Genomic DNA, 22,137 nt, shown 5'->3' on the forward strand with positions numbered 1-22,137 from the left:
CTCTCATTATACGGATGACCTAATGGCGCTCCAATTCCGCCGATTAAACAACATCGTCTCCACCACGTTATCTGGGGTGTTCATACCAATAACATGCTCCACCTCTCTCCTCTCCATCACCCATTTGACACAGTGTAACACTGTGTGCTTCACTGTATCACTCTCACCGCAGTAGAGGCACCCATCCGACATCCTTCTCTTTCTGTCCCACAGATACTTGTTGAAGCAGCCATGACCGGACAGGAACTGCGTCATCTTATACGTTAACTCGCCATACCTTCTGCCCAGTCATGGTTTGATCTGTGGGATCAGCCTTCTCGTTCAGGAATGGTTGACCTGAATCTGTTCAAGACTACAATTCATTTATATGTCATACTGACTGGAGCACGGCAAGTTGTTTATTGTTCACTAATTAAACAGATTGCAGCGTACACATTATAAAAATAAAAAGTTTATTTAAATCGATTGATAAACATCTGATAAGGGGTTGAAATTGTTAAATCGATCGCAAAGATTACGGAGTGTAACAATTTTCTGCCTGTTTTCACTTCTTTCATTAATCGAATAAAAATAATTAATAATAATCTATTATATGTGACCATTATTAAATAATAATGAAATGCAGCCTGATGTTTAAGAAACTAAACAAAATGAAAAAAAAAAATCAAATTAAAGAGGATAAGACAGAGTGATGTGAAGTTGAAATTTAAACAAACCCTATGTACATATCTAGAAGTTACTAAAAATATACATTCAATAGAGATTAAATAGATAAATTTAAAACAAGTGGAATAACAAGAAAGAACAGGAGACTATACTAGAAAGAAAAAAAACGGTTACTAGAAAATTCTGGATAATTAAAACTGATGTGCTCTAAGTATAAAAAAGGGGAAGACGATGGTAGTAAAAAATTATACAGATATGTAAAAATTAAATTGAAAGAAAATGAGAATTATTACATAACCTAACATTAACTGAATTAAAATTAAATAACAATAATTTATATTATTAAGTGAGAGCAGGCAGAAAATTGTCAGACTGCGAAATATTCGCAATCCACTTTAACAATTTCAGCTATATTTCAACTGTTTAATAAACCGATTTAAACAAATGATCTATCATTTTATTCATAATAAAATGTTTAATATTTTATTTAATAAAATATAATCTGATAAAACTAGTATTTACGAAGCTATGAATGATTAAATCATATAAATAACATAGATGTTATTTACTATATAAAACACTCCTTTATCGTTTTTTTTCTTACGTTATTGTACTGTATTTGCATATTTCGATTGATGCAAAATATTTAATTAAATTTTTGATTAAAAATATCACACTATCTATGATGAATAAATGATTGCTTTTAGTTATTATACACATTTTCTAACGTATCTTATCAAAAAAAAGGTAGCAGAGTTTGTTTCAATTTTTAAAAATAAACATTAACAGATTGAAATATCTGCTTGAAAAATAGCTGTTAATGAGAAAATTATTGATATTTCAAAACGGCAAATGGGTAGAATAAAAAAAAAAAAAGATTAGTTATTTGACTTATAGGGTAATTATGATAGATATAATTTTAAAATTTTTGCGCTTTTAAAATGTTTTTAATGTTAAGTTACATTTAAACTTAGTTAAAAAATAATTTTCTTTAGATATTTTAATTAAAATTTCATTAATGGGGTGAAATTTTACAGAAAAAAAGAATGAGGTGTAAAATAATATCAATATGTTTTATTTTTTTACGGCGAGTCAAAAGGAAATAAATTTTAGAATTTTGGAATTTCCAAAAGTAAAAATTTTCAAACTAATTTATTTTATTTAAAATATTTTTGTATATATACACAATAAATTTCATTAAATGTTTTTTAACATATATATATAAATTTTTAGCGGCATCTACGTCCATAAGAAATTTTTTTGTTTATTTTGGTATCCTGAAAATGCGTTCCTTAAGTTTGACCAACATCTCCCGGGAAATGAATATATATTAATTTAACTATGTATTACACCTAAACTAAATAAATAAAATATTAATTTACTGTATCTTTTGTTACAGGAATGTCGATGATACAACACAGTTGAAGGATTTGATAAAAAAAAAGATTGCTTAAAAAATTAAAATAATAATTAAAATGTCAAGATTAAGTGTTCCTATGAGAAATAAGAATTAATTTAGATATAATTAACCGATCCGTTGTATAAAATAGTATTAAAAATACAGTATGATACGTGAAGACAGATTTAATATTATTTTTGTGAAGTGAAATTAAAATTATTAATATTAAGAAAAAAGGAAAGTTACTTTAGTTAGAATTAAATAATGTATATAAAAAATGAGGGTTATACGAACGAGGTTTTTGTTATTACTGTTGGCTATAATGGGCGGTGGAATAGTTACTCTGTCATTATTGACAGATTTAGACGTGGAAAGCGAACTTTTTCAACCGACATGGCTTTTCGGATCTCATAATTCATCACGAGCCAACGATGTAGCGTGTTACTATTATGAAGAACATAATTCAATCGATATCAATGAAATGGAAGAAATCGATGACGATAATGTTATTCCTGGTTCATCTATATTTTTCCACGAGACATCTTGTCACGATTACGCTTCAACATTGCTCTCTGCTAGACAAGCTTGCGCCGTCGAATCGGCTGCAAAAATGAATCCTGATTCTCAAGTATACGTTTTTTTCTCTTCGCCGATTTTCTCAAAAAATTTTACTACTAATAATTTTATTCGACTGTTAAAATCTTATGAAAATATTCAAATTCGTCATATAAATATGGAAAGGTAAGTAAACTACTAATTATTTCTTTTAACTATATAATATTTGATAAATGTTTTTAGATTTTGAAAAGCCTTATTTACATTTATCACATACTAAGCGCCGTAAGTGAAATATTTGTTAGCGACCTAACATCGCACATCCCTTTTAAGGATTATGCAGATGTACTAAAGAACAACAAATATATCTTTCGAGGATTTCTAGGGATAGTAAAAAGCATTATGATTTTTTATTGTTCTTTAATGAGGCAATTATACGAATTTTTACACTTAAACTAAAGAAATTAAGATAACATCACTGATCAACAATGATTTTGTTAAATGATAGTGATTCTTATAGTATTTTTCATACTGATTTCATGCTGGTTTAGTGCAACTTCTGACTGTTTCCGAGCTGCCTAGTCAAAGGTCAAAGTAGCAATTATGACTGCAAATCTCCTGAAAGGAGATGCCACTTGAAGAAAAAGAAGATAACAGCTAAAGCAAAATAATAAGCTTGACGTAGCTATCAAGTTTTTATCGTTAAAACCATACCAAATTGTGGGAGCCCGCGGTAAAATTTTCATGTTCTTGTAGGGTACTCCACGTAAAGACAGAAATTCTGTTACATGAAACATCAATATTAATGAAATTTTTCACAACGACATTTTATATCGATATACCTCGTGACCTGAGACATTTAGAATTTCAAATAAAACAGACTGCTACACGAACAAAGAATTATTATAATTAATTTTAAATAACCAATGTGAAATTCGATTTGAAATGCTTCGTACGTTTATCTCACCACTTTCCATTTCGAAAAGAACACCATAGAACGTTATGACTTAACCTCACCGTTCATTTATTTTACTTTTTTATCCCTCCAACTTTATGATACTAGCATTTACTGCGTTCGATTAATTCGTAATTGAAGAATAATGGAAGGTAGGGGAGAAGATTGACCAGAAGATTACGCAGGCTTGAATTGTCAATATATCAGAATTCGGTGGAAGAAGAATTTAAGAAAAAAATCAGTATGCTTCCCCTTTCAACATAAAACTAAGGTGAATGGGTAATCGTCAAAATTTTTACTTCCTATTTCTCAACTATATACTTAAGAAAATAAGAATAAAAAAATAACGATTTTTGAAGTGGATACTTGGCATCCCGCATATTTACCCTCAATACCTGTAATAATAATAATACCTACTAATAATTAGCAATGAATACAGAAAGTATTTCAGGGAAAAGTAGAATGAGTTCTTTTGAAAAAATTGTATTAAATAAATTTATTGATAAATTTAAATATAAAAATGAACATGCCATTTATAAAGACATAGACAAAATTTATACTATGAAGATTAAAACTTGCAAGTGAGCTTCGTCTCTGTGTAGACATTCCTATTATCTCATAATGAAATTCTGTATAGTTCAATACAACATTTCAACGGGAATTTCAACAATTTCTGTTGGCTCTTTTACGTATTTTATCTGCCGTAGTTGGTCGATTATATACACTTTGTTTTTAAGGTGAGCCCAAAAGAAGAAATCGCAGGCGGACAAAACAGGAGAACTGGAAGGCCATGGAATATCACTATTTCTCGAAATTATACGATTAAGAAACAATTGGTGTAAAATAGCCATCGATATTTGTATTGTGTGTGATATTGAGGAAACCAAGCGTTGTCAATAATTTCTCGAAATGTCTATAGTTTTTGTGAGACAAAATTTTCCAGCTTGGTGACGTGTCTATAAGATGTTACTTTAGTTGACATGCTGTCCTCACGACAGTTTAGTTTATTTTTTTTAGTTTTGAAAACAACAGGAATCTTTTATGCCATATGATGACACAGTGTATCACACTTATCCATGTTGGTGTGAGACGGGCTCTGGTGTAACTGTGTAGGATTCTCTTGAACGCAAAAACGAAAATTTTATTTATTACAAACCCGTTAATTTAGAAGTGGGTTACATCCGACATCTACGGTTTGTTACCAAAGTCATTCTTAAACAAAGTCATTCTTATCGTTTATCTTTACAATTCTTTCGTTCAAAGAACTGATGTCGCATTATGTGATCATGTGGTTTCAGTTCCTAGACTGTACCAAACTGTTCCCAACTTCCCTGAATGGTAAAGTCCTGCAACACTATTCTTCTAAAACTTCAACTACGCGACTGTAAAAACACTGCATGACGACGAATTGTGACTGGTGTGGGCTTCTTAAGTTCGAACAGTCTCAATACTGTCTGGTGTAGAAACAGTCCGCAGCCCCCTAGAGGTTTCTTTTTTATTGGTGAACCTGTTTCCTCACAATTACGTATCCATGTGTTAATTACAAGTACACGATCGTGACGTCCTAAATTTCGCCGCCAGTTGAAGGCGAAATTCTTTAAGAAAACCCTCCAGACGGTTTATAAACAGCTTTTATGGCAAAAACATGTTGCACACCACTCTCAAGTATCCATGATAAATAAAAAGCAAGATGGCGTGAGCTAGCTTCTATAGTTTATTCAGTGCTGACACTTGCCCACGCCTACCAACACAACTTTCAAAATTTCCCGTTACCCTGAATTAAGCTGTACGTGTTAATATTTTCCAGTATATACTAGTTAATTTTTTAGTCTGACGTTACTTTAAAATTCTTTGTAACAAAAAGGTACGTTTTATGAATATGAGAGTAAAAAGTTACTTTTGAATAAAGAATCTGAAGACAGTTTTATTAGAAAAAATGTAATACCTGAATTTAAAATTGGAAATACACATTTTTTTCATTATCTCAATGATACGGGCTGTCATGCCGATTAACTGAAAACTTCAGAGTTATCAGAATTGCTACATAAAATGAATGAATATACCGCGGAGTGATTCATTTTCCTCAAAAGTCGAGAAACAAACCATAAAAAAATTATCACGTTAAAAATTCCTTCGGTTTTACGGGGGACTGTAGCCACACAAAGAAAAAAACCATTTTGATGTTGCAAAATTTATTTCACCAGACTCTACGAGATAACGAAATTTCTTGCAAGTGTAACAATTTAATACTCTCAGTTCCGTTGTTTGATTTTTCCACTGTCTTTTGTTGCTTTGTCACAGTTTTTTATTTCATTTTTTTTTTTAATATTATTTACAATTTGTTGTAGCTGTCTTCTTATCTGTTATTATTTTATAATCTTTTAATAATGAAAAGTTTTTGGTTTTTTTTTAGAAAGAATGTTTTTAGACACTAACTGTTCCATTCTTGTATTCCTTTTAAATTAATCTTTCATAAATAATATATTCAGCTGAACATACATGGTTATTCAAATTTTAAACGTGCATATTTTACAGTTTCTTTGTTAAAGAATGATGAATGCACAATTTATTCATTATACCATTCTATAAGTGTATATTATTCATTAAAGTCTTCTTCTTTCTTTTCTTTTTCCTGTTTAGCCTCCGGTAATTACCTTTCAGATAATACTTCAGAGGATAAATGAGAATGATATATGTATGAGTGTAGTAAATGAAGAGTAGTCTTGTACAGTCTCATTTCGACCTTTCCTGAGATGTATGGTTAATTGAAACCCCCAACCACCAAAGAACACCGGTATCCACAATTTAGTATTCAAATCCGTGTAAAAATAACCGACTTTACTAGGACTTGAACGCTGGAAATGTCGACTTCCAAATCAGATGATTCGGGAGGATGCGTTCACCACTACACCAAGCCGGGAGGGTCATTCATTAAAGTCTAAAAAGCGTATATTGCATTGCGAAAGGAAGTGGTAGATAACAAGAGCCAATCGCAATCCAGCTCCATGCTGCACGTTACCTGAGCTTCACAAACTTTGACGAGTAATACGTATTTTATAATCAGTTGATAATGAATATTATCAATACTTCATCATTATCAATACTTCAATTTGTATTAATAAACTTTTATTAATACTTACTTTTACCTATTAATTTTTTCTTTAACATATATACTTTTTCATAACGTGATTAAAATTAAATCAGTACTTTAGGATAATGTTTCTATCTCCCCAACATCAAAATATTGAGTTTTGATAACAAAACTTTTATTACTACCGAACATTTTTTCTCCGTTGAATTCATAATTAAATGATTTTTTGTTAATACTAACATTTACGAAATATTTCATTTAAGTACATTTTTTTTTTTTAATTTCATGAAACTGAAATTAATAGAGAAAAAAACGATAAACGTGTATTGCCAGAGTTTTGTAAAAATAAAACTAGCAGGTGTTTACTCACGATATTTAACATGCATTATACAAGGTCATACAATGGAAAATTACTTTTTATTATAAGATATATAAATTTTTTTCATTATTCTTTTTACCCACGCTACATACATACTTAAGCTGTATATTAAACGTTTGTTTTTATTATAAATATATTATGATTTATTAATTGTAAAGTACAAGTTAGCTTTATTCAGATGCAATAACTTAAGTTGTGAAGTTTTTACTTGCTAACTCAAGGAAGGAATCGTTTTAATGTTATGTTTTCTTATGGTACTGTTTCACTAGAATCACAGAATCGATTTTCATGAAATAACTATTATGTTTTTTCTTAATCGCATGAATTACAGCGTTATTAACTTAACAATAATAATAATAATAATAATATTGACGTCTTTATTGAGAGGTATATATATATATATATATATATATATATATATATATATATGCATGGTAATTTTAAAAATTTACAGAAAATTAACAAATACAAGTTTAATATAAAAATAAATTAACAAAAGAAATTTCACACATTATTCATGATCACCTGACTGTTTGAAGAATAGAGGTATAAATCAATTGAATTGGAAATTAGTTAATAACCTGAAACAATACTCAGATGAAACAAAATAAAAATAATCTAAAAATTTGGAACTTTTTCGGTGATAGAGTACCACTTTTTTACTTTTTTCTTCCAAATCAGTGGGTGTTTGCAGAGAAATTATAAATATAATCTTCTTTCTTTTTCCTGTTTAGCCTCCGGTAACTACCGTTTAGATAATTCTTCAGAGGATGATATGTATAAGTGTAAATGAAGTGTAGTCTTGTACATTCTCAGTTCGACCATTCCTGAGATGTGTGATTAATTGAAACCCAACCACCAAAGAACACCGGTATCCACGATCTAGTATTCAAATCCGTGTAAAAATATATAAATATAATCTAACCAATCTTAACTTACACTTGCTTCGCTCGCTAGTCAAGGTTAGCGAACGAAGCGAGCGTAGGTTAAGTTTGGTTAGATCATATTTATTATAATGAGCAACTATTATTGCTCATAATAATATTATATTATTAATAACAATATATTGGACCTTTCTGAGGTAAATTTGGAAGACCCATGTTTGAATGAAATCGAAGAGTAGAAATAAAAAAATATAGAATCAAAGATTGATTGTTAATATGAAAAATTGGTCCTTTTTCGATAAAAAATGTATTTGGTTATTGGTTTATTTGTTTATTATTTTGTAAATGTAAAAATTCGCATTTTTACTGTTATTTTTGAAAAAAAAGAAGAGAAGTGCTACCCATAAAGTCTTTAAAGATTGTAAAATTTAAAGATTACAACTTTAATCAATTATAGTAATAAGAATTACTTCAATTAGTATGTTACTTAAATTCAAAACACAATTTTTCAGAAAATTATTACCTATAAAAGCCACCTAGGTCAAGTGAAAAAATCTCGTCATGGTAGATAATTTGTTACAGCTGATTTTCGAAATCGAAGGTTCTGAGGTTCAATTCCTAGTAAAAGTTAGATACTTTTATACGTTATTCGAATACTAGACAGTGGATACCAGTGAATTTTGGTGGTTGCGGTTCAATTAACTACACATCTCAGAAATGGTCTGCCTGAGTCTCTACAAGACTACAATCCATTTATATCATACATATCATCCTCATCTCATTGGGCCGTGGAGGGGATTGCTTACTGTTCACTAGTTAAACAGATTGAACGTACACATTAGGAAAGAAAATAAAACTGACAACACAGTTGTGGGACTTTCCCGCCAACGCGGCTTTTTTGTGATGAATGGCTCACACACACAACTTAATTTAAAATACTTATCATTTTATTTAAATAGAATATTTTTTGTTTATTTAATTCAATGATTCTTATTAAACCGCGCGCGCATACCGTATTTCATTCGCACGGGTATAGCGGTACCAGTGACCTCTTTAAATATTATTAATTATTTCAATTCTACCGCTCACCTGTGGCTTTACAACATAGAAGAGGACTACAGCAGCTGTACGTCATTGTTACACTAGCGCTCCTTGTGGTGAGAGGGGATACTAATGACACATTATACCCACTTAGACACTAGTTTAGTCAGATCATTTTTCTTGGGTAGGGGTGCGATTTTGCTAATTTTTTTTTAAATATTATTTTTTCATTGTTAACAAATGTACCAAGAAAAATAAGACATTAATTTGTTCGAAATTTTGAAATACTGATGGTAACCTTGCTTTGCAGCTTCACTCCCTTGAACTTTTAAGTTGAAAATTTAATGCCCTATACATAGAAGTAATCTGACCAACTTTGGCCAAAATCGGTCTAGTAGTTCTGGAGATATAAGGTGATTTAGAGGGCGACACCCAACAAACACACGTACATACAAATATCCGGAAAATTTTCATCTGTTTTTTTGAATTCCTTAGGTGTCAAAACGTAAAGATCCGGTGAAAACCGTATATGCCCAAACTGGACCGATTACAATACTTTCCCTTTTATTACTATAGTACTAGGCGGGAAAGTAAAAGATACTTGATTGAAATAATTTAAATACGCCAATGCAAAAGTATAGAAAATTTTTTTTAAGTTTTTCTTTTTTAAATAAAATCGAAGCCTGGCATTTCTATCGTCCAAGTTTTGAATCATCATTTGGTATTCCCTTTTAATTAAATTATTAAAAAATAATTTTTATTTTTAAACCTGACCTATTTATCTAAACTATACAGAAAATTGACAGGAGAGTGGAAGAAGTGTTAGGGGAAGACCAATTTGGTTTCAGGAAAAGTATAGGGACAAGGGAAGCAATTTTAGCACTCAGATTAATAGTGGAAGGAAGATTAAAGAAAAACAAACCAACATACTTGGCATTTATAGACCTAGAAAAAGCATTCGATAACGTAGACTGGAATAAAAAGTTCAGCATTTTAAAAAAAATTAGGGTTACAAATACAGAGATAGAAGCATTGCTAACATTTACAGAAACCAAACAGCAACAGTATTAATTGAAGAACATAAGAAAGAAGCCGTAATAAGAAAGGGAGTCCGAAAAGGATGTTCCCTATTCTCGTTACTTTTTAATCTTTACATAGAACTAGCAGTTAATGATGTTTAAGGACTATTTAGATCCGGAGTAACAATACAAGGTGAAAAGATAAAGATGCTACGATTTGCTGATGATATAGCAATTCTAGCCAAAAGTAAAAAAGATTTAGAAGGAACAATGAACGGCGTGGATGAAGTCCTACGCAAGAACTACCGCATGAAAATAAACAAGAACAAAACGAAAGTAATGAAATGTAGTAGAAATAACGAAGATGGACCACTGAATATAAAAATAGGAAGAGAAAAGATAATGGAGGTAGAAGAATTTTGTTATTTAGGAAGTAGAATTACTAAAGATGGACGAAGCAGGAGCGATATAAAAAGCCGAATAACACAGGCGAAACGAGCCTTCAGTCAGAAATATAATATGCTTACATCAAAAATTAATTTAAAAGACAGGAAAAGATTTTTGAAGGTATATGTTTGGAGTGAAGCTTTATATGGAAGTGAAACTTGGACAATCGGAGTACCTGAGAAGAAAAGATTAGCTTTTGAAATGTGATGCTATAGGAGAATGTTAAAAAACAGATGGGTTGATAAAGTTACAAATAAAGAGGTGTTGCGGCTAATCTATGAAGAAAGAAGCATTTGGAAAATATAGTTTAAGAAGAGACAGGTCACATATTAAGGCATCCTTGAATAATCGCTTTAATACTGGAGGGACAGATAGAAGGGAAAGATTGTGCAGGCAGGCGACGTTTGGAATACGTAAAACAAATTGTTAGGGATGCGGGATGTAGACGCTATACAGAAATGAAACGACTAGTACTAGATAGGGAATCTTGGAGAGTTGCATCAAGCCAGTCAAATAACTGAAGACAAAAAAAATATTTATCTAGTCTTTTCTGTTTTGAAGATAATTAGTGTATTTCCTTCGATTAACTACGAGCTACAAACCAGTTGATTCGAAACCTTTACAATAGTTTTGGGTAATTAATTTTTAGTCTTTTAATTTTTGTAACTTGAAAATTTTCTCAAATATAGATGCTCATTAAATAAATATCAAAATGTTATTTGCCTTAATGAAACCAAAGATGTGGAACAAAATTTAAAAAAAAAACAAATTTTAATTCTTTTCACATTATCAGAAAATATTAAATACTATAAAACAAAAGTTTTATAAATCATCATAATGGTGATTGATGATATTTTGATATATCAAAATAATAATTGATATTTTTAATATTTTAAAGAATAAGATTTCAATTTAATTTCATATATTTCGTAGAACTCACTCTTCTTATCTAGCTTGCCTGAACAAAGATGATAAATCGAAATAAAAGTTTCATTTTCTTCAATTTTCAATGAAACAGTAAATATCGAAGAACTTTTCAGATAAAACTTCATTTTTACTCAGTCTGTTTACTATTACTACGGCTATACTATACAAAACTATATACAGACTACTACTTTATTATACGATAGCTATTGTTCCGATACTTTCGTGATTGCTACGCTCTATACGGCTCATGAACCTTCTTTATTCATAGCCCGGATAAATATTATGAAGAAAAAAAGATCCAACTGTAATCACATTTTAATTTCTTTTTTAATTTTTTTATATACTTATCTTTTAAAATTACGAGTATGATTTAAGTAAAATAACTAGCACTAATATTCATAAATATTAATATTCACACAGAAGACGGACGTTTTTTAATTAAGCAGTACTCTGTTAATTTTAAAATTAAATTGTTTATTGATATGAAATTAAAGCTCAATACATGCCATTTGATGAATGTATTATATTCATCTTATTTATAAAAATAATGTGCTTGAGGTGACGTCCATCAATTTGAATGCAATTCTCAAGTTGGTTAACAACCTTCCTTGAATCATTCAAGGATTGAAATTGTTAATAGTACTTTATGTAGTAAATAATTGTTGAATTGTAAGCAAACTGTAACCGTGTTTATTAAGTTAAACGAATACATTATATTATTTGATGATAGCCGTTGAAAGCGATTTAGATAAATTACAAATATATACTTATAGACGAGATTGAATTTGATTTTAATGTAATACACAGGACGACTGTAGTAATTGGACATGTTAAAGAATTCCTATGTACGAATAAATTAACGTGACATATTGCCGTAATGAGTAGAAAAAGCCAACTAACAAAGCGACTGTAGAGGCAGAACGCCCTAGTGGTCAGTAAGAAAACTAAAGCTTTTAACTGCCATCACCTTAACAAGATTTTTAAATTCTTATTCTAATTCTTAACACAAATTTCTTCTCAAAATTCATCACGCGGGCCAACATCTTTGGAGTAATAGTAGCACTTTCTTGAATTATGGAATTCTTTAACGCGTTCAAATTACGGGGTTTGTGGTTGTAGACACGAGTTTTTAGGTACCCACACACAGAATAGTCACAGACTGAAAAGTCAGAAAATCTTGAAGGCTACGAAACATTGCCAAAACGTGATGTGATGTATCCAGGAAACATGTTTCGAAGAACTGCCGTTGAATCCTTTGCGGTGTGTGTTGTGGCACCATTCTGCTGGAACCAAATATATTTTATTTTAAAGCGATTCTTCGTATTCGCAGTTCTGACCTGAAGAACGTTTGAAGCATGTGAGTGTATCGAACCTAATAAACAGTGAAATTAACGTCATTTTCCTCAAAAAAAATAAGGTCTGTTAATGCCAAAAGAGCCAACAGCGCACAGACTGTCACTTACTGAAGGTGCAAAGGTAAATGATGTGATATGATGTATGGATGTGTGAATGATGTGTTGGAAGAGCCAAGTAACGCAGGTTTTGCTTATTTACTGTCCCGTTCAGATGAAAATGAGCACTCATCACTAATCTTACACTTTAATTCAATCCCAAAATCACTTGCTTTCTCTAAGCAAAGTCTACGCGTGGACCAAAATCTGTCACTTCTTACTGTTGCAAAATAAGAATTTTTTACAGCTGGAAACTTTATTCTTTATGTGAAATTCGTCTAACAGATTCACGATTGACTGCTAACTCACTAACATATCATCTAGCTAATCATTCTGGGCTTATGACTAGCGCTTCCGTTATCCTTGCTGTGTTTTCCGTTGTCATTGCACTACGTCTCGGACCTTTATGCTTCTTATTCATAATATCTCCAGTTGATCTTAAATGTTCCACCCATCTGAGGATTGTGTTAAGACTCGGAACAACTCCATGCCGACCGAGATTGAACTTAATATGGAAGAGTCGCTGCGTATCTGTAATAGACTTACCACTTCTAACAAAATTGCCATACTCGAACTTCCGATGTTGCAAGTTCTACGACCCCATTGTTACTAAAATGTCGTCTTGTGACGAGCAGAAGTATCCCCACTACGACATTCTCCCACCACCGTGCTCTCAATACTGCCCAATTCAAAACCGTCCGTCTACTGTGTATCACCCAACTATGAATTGAAATTTATGAAAATATGTAACAATAAACCAAATTTTTATGAAAGATGTTTAATTCGTTGTTAGGAGAGAAATTCAGTTTGAAAATAAAGAATTCTAAAATAAAGGTTAATAAAATTTAAAAAAAAAAGTAGAATAATAAGAAATTGGAAGGGAACACAATATACCACAATTTATAGAATTTTGATATTTAGGTGATAAAGAGCTACCATCCAAAAAAAAACAAATATAAATATAGGAATTAAAAAAACATTCTTGAAAACATTTACATTAGTGTAGCGCGCACGTTGACAGCGAAACATGTACAATAGGAAAAGCACAAAGAAAAACTGAAATATCGTACAAAGGATGTTGAAAATTAGATGAATGATAAAATTTAAAATGTAAGGTAATTAATTAGTGGCAAAATCTTGTACTGCAAGAGCAACTTAAAAAGGAACCGAGCCGGCTCGAACTGCAATAATTTGAGGTCACCTTTAACGCTGCTACCGTCGCTACTATTACTAACGCCACTATTAGTTGTGTATGTTACTACTTTTGTCTATTGTCAGTTGTAAACTGTTCATCTTTCAGTGGAGTATATCTTCGTTCTTTGCAGTTGTATTTTTCTAAAATACCCTTTTCGATCGAAGAAATGGTTGTTATAATGGAAATTTATGTTCGTTCTGGATCCTTTTAAGAAAATCATCAATCGTATGCCAAATATTTTAGAATTCCAGTATCTTGATAAAAGAGTAACATTCACGATTCGGGTAAAAAATGACATACAAGAGAGTCGGTTTCAAACGCAAATCGGAATAGACGACCTTCCTTTAGGATTCAAGAGATCATAGCCGATATTCAAAGAAGAATCTTTGCCGGTCTGAAAAAACTATGGGTTAGCTATTGTAAGAAAGCAGTGAAAAACTATGCATCTTTCCATAACATTCTTCAGGATTTAAATTTGAAACAACATCGTGCAACAACTTAAGGAAACGGACAAACCAAAACATTTTAATTGTTGCGGCTGGCTTCTCAAAAACATTGTAGATGGACAGATTGACTCAATGCTGCATCTCATGTCAGACGAATCTTTTTTACATTTATCTGGGCATATTAATTCGCACAAGCAAGTATCGGATTAGTGAAAATTCATACCGGATAACTGAGCGCCCACTTCATGATGACGAAACAGTGTATGGTGTGCTGCTTACATAGTGGGACCTATATTTTTTTGACCGGAGTATCAATACAGAAGTGTACCGTACGATCTTCGATGAGTTTTACACTCTGTTAACAGATTGTGGAAAAGAGTTCGGCTTTTTCCAACAAGACGAAGCATCGTGTTATACATCAATTAATTAACTATAACTAGCACATGTTCATGCAGCTTTCACAGAAGAACGAACTTTCAGTAGAAGACGGTGGCCTCCGCGTTCCCCAGATTGATCTAGTTGCGAGTTTTTCCTTTCGTTCTATTTGAAGGATCTTGTTTATGAATCGATCACCGCATTATCGATCAACTAAAGGCTAACATTCAATAAGAACTGACTATGGGCTATCGGGCCGTCAAATGTACATGGTGTACCGAGGTGTCTTCGAAAGCATGACCTCTTACGCAGAGCCCGTTTGGGCGCATAGGTTGGATATGAATAGAGCACGTCTTCAAAATTTAAGGAATGCCCAGCGCAGAGCCTTAATTGTATGCACTGGTGTTTTTAAAACAACCTCTTACGAGGCCACCACCGTATTGGGAAAGGCTTTCCCAATCGATTTAGTGGTGAAAGTTCGAGCAGTCATGTGGAAATTGCGAAGAGGTCGTGAGGCCGAAGTATTTGGGATGCGGCTTCGAGCCGGGCCAGTACCGGAGCTGAACGGTGATCACAATGCATCGGATCTAAATTTCGTTCAGTTTCTCCCGCCTGCGAAAGAGGCTGTAGCGCCTCGTGATTGAGACATGGCAACTGGAATGAGACACCACGACTAAGGGAAGATCCTTGTATAAGTTTATACAAGGGGATGGTATGCCTCGAGCTCGCTTTTAAGGGCAACGGGTGTCCGGATGCTTACCAACCACGCTAACTTGAGCCAATATCTGTTTCGGTTCCACCTGGCAGCTGATGAGCTGTGCGTCTGCGGGGAGCTCCAGTCACATGAACACCTGATGTTTGATTGCCCTGCTCGTGGTGGGGGGGGGGGGGCAAGAGACCAGACCACCTTGGAATTTAGAGGTCAAGGGGAAAATTGGCCACTCACAAGCGACAAGTCAGTGTGGCGAAAGCCGTATGAAAAACACGTTTATTTCTATCTGGTCTGTTAATGCGAACTGACATGAAACATCTGAATCAACAATATATGATGAATTAGATTCAGAATCGCTGTCTTCAGGCAGTCCAGGCAATCTTCTATATCGGAATATGAACTCAAATAATTTTTTCTTGACACCCAGTGCCTTTGTACAAGCAAAGGCTCTCTGGAAAGACACTTATTTTTTTAATAATAATTAGATAAAATGTAATGAAAAGGATAACGATTAGATAATTTTATGAAAAGAAGTTTCCAAATTAAATATTTGGGAATATTTCGATAACAAACGATAAAATGAACGCGAAAGTGAGCGTAAAAATAATTAGCGAAGAATAATGAAATATATAAAACCAAACCATACAGTACACTTCCTACTCGAATGAACAATGCCACAGAATTAGCTAGGATGCAACTGGCATCATGCTTATCGCCAGACAGGTGCCAGAATATTGCCTGTGAGACCGGCCGGTCCCACAGGGAGGTGGTCTGTGACCGTCGATCTCAAGAGTAATGACGAGATAATTTTATCTGTCATAAAATATAAATCAACATAGATAAGTGGCTTAATATAGCAACGAAAGACAAAAAATCGTCAGTTAAAAGCCCTGTACAATCGAGCTCTACTTCAGAATCAGAATTTGCGGTGTGTTAAGATCTTTTTCTCAGTAAAATACGAAAGGTTGTAAGAAAATATGATCCTAAGTACATTAATATTGTTTATTTACCGTTACGGATGTAAACAATGAACCACGACTACAACGTGTAATCGGCTTTGAAATTCTTTCAAAAAAGGCACGAAACCCTCATTACTGAAGCAGCACCTAAGTACTGAACATTTAACTTTAAAAAAACAAATAGTTCAGTGGTACGCCACTGATCTATAATTCATACGAGTGGTACTAAAAAAAAACGTTTGAAGATCGCAGATGTGTGCAATGATATTAAAACGATTTTCCCCCTTTTTCGCACGATGTTATTTTATAAAGAACCATTTAAATATACATTTCTTCCTTAAGGAAATTAAGCAAGTGGAGGAAATTAAATTAAAATCAGAAGACTGAAATATTTCTCCGACATCTCTCCAATCTGAACATAGAACAAACATCTGCGAAACAGCATGAGATTTATAACTGCAATTCCCGGTAAACTTTCTCGTTAAAATTTCCATGAATTATCTATTTCTTGAAATGAAATACATTTCAAAAACTATTTTTTATTTTGAAAACATTCTGGATTGCTCCTTTTACAAAAATGATTTTTTTTAAAAGTTGATTTAAAAGGGAAAATACTGCAGTTTTTATTAACTTATCTTTGTCTTAATTTGACTTAAAAAATTTCAGTAATAAAGTGAAATAAAATAATTAACTGAAAAAAACATTCGTTAATAAAATAAGACTATCCTCGTTTAATAATAATGATTTCGTTTACCGTTATGAAGCATGTTATTAAACTTCAAATTCATCAGATACTGATCTTGCTGCCGCGTTATATCGTTTTTATAATTCTATAATTTGGCGAGTGACTTTGCCGTGTTACTGCATCGCTTAAAAAAATCGTATAGAGATGTAACAAGATTCATCAATTTTTGTTTCGTAAAATGTATAAGACATTACTAGCGTATGATTATCGGTTTTTTTGCGTTTAAAATAGAAAAAAGATGACTTTTCCGGAGATTTTCGGAAAAGTAAAATTTAGACAGCTTTAAAATAAAAATAAGTATTTACTTGAACTAGAGAACTACCGTACAGTACAAGTTTTTCTTTTTTTTTTGACGATGCAATTACAACGTCAACGATCCAAAATCGCAGCCGCCATATTACATTGGACTTAGTTTAGTATAGGTAGAATATTGGCTCCTCTTGAGACTTAAGAAGAGTTCAATTGCAAATGGCAGAAATAAAAAAAAAATTAGTTAAATTAAGAAAGTTTTTGCCCTTTTTACTTCCTTGTACTGAGTAAAGGAACTATTGTGATCGCGAAAAATTTCGGTTTACAGATTTCAACCGTAATATCCATTTTGACCATCCCTAAATCCATTTTTACTGATTTTGGCGTGAAATCTGTATGTAAGTACGCAGATATGTTCGGTTATACATACATAGAGAACGGTTTTACATACATACATGTTATTTGTGCACCTCCCCTTTTAATTTCAATCGACTGAGCCAAAAGTGTCCAAAAAAGCCCAATATCCAAAAGATTTGGATTTTGGACTTTTTCTTAACTGCAGTAATAAGCCTTCATTGAGATTTTTTCAACGATATCTCATAAGTGGTACTTATTTTCATTGGTTCCAGAGTTATAGCCAAATAATATTTTAATTAATGAAATATTTGAATCTTACAAGGGGAAGGAACATCGGTTCAATTTCGACTTCACCCCCTTTTTTAAACTTTTTTTTAAATGTAAATATATTGATTTATTAATAATTATTAACTTTTGATTGTAAAAAAATGTTTACAATAAATAATAATTCAATAAAAATAAATAATAAAAATATTCTTTTTTAAAGAATTGGAGGATCGTATCTCACTTTCAAATCAAATAAATTTAAATGCATCGCAGAAGAAAAATGTGTACATGTAATTTAATAGGCATACAAGGACTACCCACCGGGTTGGTCTAGTGGTGAACGCGTCTTCCCAAATCAGCTGATTTGGAAGTCGGGAGTTCCAGCGTTCAAGTCCTAGTAAAGCCAGCTATTTTTACACGGACTTGAATACTAGATCGTGGATACCGGTGTTCTTTGGTGGTTGGGTTTCAATTAAACACACATCTCAGGTATGGTCGAACTGAGAATGTACAAGACTACACACTTCATTCACACTCATACAAATCATCCTCATTCATCCTCTGAAGTATTATCTAAACGGTAGTTACCGGAGGCTAAACAGGAAAAAGAAAGAAAGGCATACAAGGAAGTCATATGGTGTCCACATCAGATTTTAGGTAGATTTCATAAGAAAACTACCTATTGTAATGTGTATGATAATGATATGGGTAAAATTTTGACATATCTTCGCGTTTTACATCTCCCACACCCCAAAACCATCGTCAGTTCAAAACTTTATATATACACACACACACACACATACACACACACACACACACACACACACACACACACACACACACTTATATATATATATATATACTCGTGTATATATATAAATATATATATTTCACTTTCTTGTGAACACGTTAACTGCTGTAATTTTGCGCCAATCAGTTTCAAATTGATACAAATATAACGATCCAAATTCTCGATCGACTTAGTTAATGTGCAAAATCGTATCACAGGAGTGGAAATGGGAGGCTTTTTCGAAAAAAACAAAGTATCGCTCTGACTTTCTTATTACGTAAAATATCGAATTCGTTTAAAGTTACTACAATTCTGTGAATAAGGGCCTAAAACTTATCTAAAACTTTAATCTGACCAAGATTGTAAGATCTGACCAATCCTTACGGCAAGGGATGATCAAAATGTTGCTGGAATTGTAAGAAGATGGGGCTTGTCGTATGCTAAACATGTGGAATTTTTTTTCACATGCAACCATTGTCGTATTGAGTAAATTTGAAGTTTTTATTAACTTTAAGGTGGAAATCTTTTTTACCCCCTACTTAGCACCGGTGAAATCTACCTCCGCCTTCCGGCCGAAAGGGATTTTTTTTTATTATAAACCTTTTATATGAATTTTCCGGCTTTGTACAATTTTGAAGAGTTACGTTCAAAACGAAATTTTTCCGTACAACTCTCAGCGCTTAGTGAATATTATTTTAAATCTGAACAAAATGAATGACTATTTCATCAGGAATAAAAAAGAATATTTTTTAATACAGCTTAAACTAGCTAAGATAAAATCGTGTGATTATTATGAAAAATAACAATTCCATACAGCATAGTTAATAAGCAGACTAGCATTAGTTACTATCTTTACAGAGAACTTGAAAAAATTATTTTTGTTTCTTACTTATAGCAGTTATTTTTTATTTACATATTTATAAATAATACTAATCTTACATATTATTATGATAAAACCTTATTCTAAATATTTGAATTTAAATATCTGACTAAGTTAAACTCTCTCATCTATCCATCCTCTAACCGGATGGGAATCGAAGATCACAATGATAGCAATATGTAAGGAACTATATTGCCATTAAAATAGTAAAATAAGGAAATTTTCTTAAAAAATGTACGATTACGTAAATACAATTATGTAAAATAGTGTAAATAAAAAACAACTGAATATATATAAACTTCGATAAATACTCTTTAAGCCTGAATATAGATACCAACTAAAAAATTACGGGAATTATTTCAATGCGTAATTATCACGCACAGTACTGTGGTATTCCGGTAACCACTTGGGTCAAGAATAAAAATAATTAGTCTTGTACTCTAAACACAATTCTGTCACTGTATAGCTAGAAGATCCTGCCTAGAATTCTACCCACTTAATTTTATTTTCATATTCGAATTTATTTAAGTTAAGTGTAGCCTTAATAACTAAATTGTATTATAAAAGCTTTTTTTATAAAATGATTTATTTTTCTATTCCAAATTTAATAATATAATGCGGTTTAAATATTTTAACTGGAACTGGTTGTTTGATTTGTAGGTTCTGCAAAGTAGTAAAAACCTTTGCCTTTGATTTGAAGTCACTCAAATGATTAAAGATTATAATAGGGATAGTGAATAAAAAAAGTATTTACTGGTCCGCTTTTTCCCAGCTAAATAATTCGCTTCCCAACTAAAATTAAAGCTTTTCCATTTTTATAACTTCAGAATACTTACTGTACAGAATAGTATTTATTGTAAATTACACAAAGATATTTTTTGTGTACGTAAATAAGTAAAATGAGATGATTAATCGCTTCCTTTTACTTTTACATCTAGTAATTACTGTAGAATTTTTAATATTGTCTCAAACCAACCTGGGAAACAGAAGCAAGTACTGCGCATTTTAAAATGGCTGAGTTTATGAACGTGCGTAATGACAAAAAATAACAGTTGATGATTTATTAGCCCTGACTGGTGTAAAGAACTTCTTAGATTTCATAAAGAATAGGTTAAATATTTATTTCTACCTGAAGGAAATTAAGCAAGGGGAGAAAATTAAATTAAATTCTTATCAGAAGATGGAAATATTTTTCCGACATCTCTCCAACCAATGTTCTATGTTCGAAGTACATAGAACAACCGTCTGTAAAACAGTTATATTCTTCAAAAGAGAATGGGAGAAGCTGACGACTGTTTCATTTTCCGCTAACTGTGGCTGAAATTTATTTAGTAAAACAAAATTAAAGTAGGTTGTTCAAATTGCCTTACTAAACAGTTGGTTGTACTAAAGTCGTGGATACAACCACACGTATCAGGAATGGTCGACCTGAAACCAAGACTTCATTTACATTCATACATATCATCCCCTGAAGAAATATCTAACGCTGATTCCAGAAGCTAAACAAAAAATAAGATAGATACAAATAAAAACGCCGACCAACTTTGGTGACAGTTATGTAAACTGGAAAGAAAACGATAGCATCAACGTGTGAGACACAGCTGGTGTAATTAACAAGAATTGATGCTTCTTTCCAGGGCACCAAATCTGGAGATAATAAAGCACTTAATGGTGCTGCTTGTCTTTTAAGAGAGCAGTTACGGAATAACACCGTGGTTAATAACACCTTTTAAGACTCATCAGAGAAAAGTATTTATTCAATAAATATTTTATTTATACAAGAATTTATAATTATAAAGTATTTATTTAATACTTTTAAAAGTATTTATTCGCTTTTTGCAATAAAGTGCATGCAGAAGAGCGAACGGTTTAGAAAAGAGACGAAGATAGATTTGATACGCTTGTGGAAATATTGTTTGAGTAGAAATATCGTTTATTGTAAGTGGATCGCGTCACGATAGACTAAGAACGAATCATCAAAATGATTGCGAAATAATGAACGGATAAAACGACGCTCATAAATTGGTTAACGAGAAAGCAAATCATTACCTTGAAAGTTAAATAGTATCTTTTTCGGAATCCGACAGCCACTTTTTTCAATTTTTTCTTCCAGATCAGTGGGTATATGAAGAGAAATTATAAATATAATCTAACCAAACTTGATCTACATTCGCTTAGCTCTCTAACCTTGATTAGCAAGCAAAGCGAGCCTAGGTTAAGTTTGTATTCATTATTTTTATAATTTCTCTGCAAATACCCACCGATTTGGAAGAAAAAATTGAAAAAGTAGCTGTCGGATTTTGAAAAAGTACTTTTAAATATGTTCCTGTAATCGTGATATATTGCTG

The 22,137-nt window shown here is 32.0% G+C and overlaps 1 protein-coding gene across 3 annotated transcripts in view; it reads left to right on the forward strand.

Annotated features, from left to right (window-relative positions):
* LOC142329972 (lactosylceramide 4-alpha-galactosyltransferase-like) overlaps positions 1–22,137 on the forward strand; it is a 280,005-nt gene that overhangs the window by 234,240 nt on the left and 23,628 nt on the right. For all 3 annotated transcript variants that reach the window (XM_075374957.1, XM_075374958.1, XM_075374961.1), the window contains one exon: positions 2,066–2,806. In XM_075374957.1, coding sequence (XP_075231072.1) covers positions 2,343–2,806 — 464 coding nt within the window. In that variant the 5' untranslated portion in view covers positions 2,066–2,342. The remainder of the gene's footprint in view (positions 1–2,065; positions 2,807–22,137) is intronic.

Source organism: Lycorma delicatula, chromosome 9, assembly GCF_047948215.1.
Source record: "Lycorma delicatula isolate Av1 chromosome 9, ASM4794821v1, whole genome shotgun sequence".
Taxonomy (NCBI): Eukaryota; Metazoa; Arthropoda; class Insecta; order Hemiptera; family Fulgoridae; genus Lycorma; species Lycorma delicatula.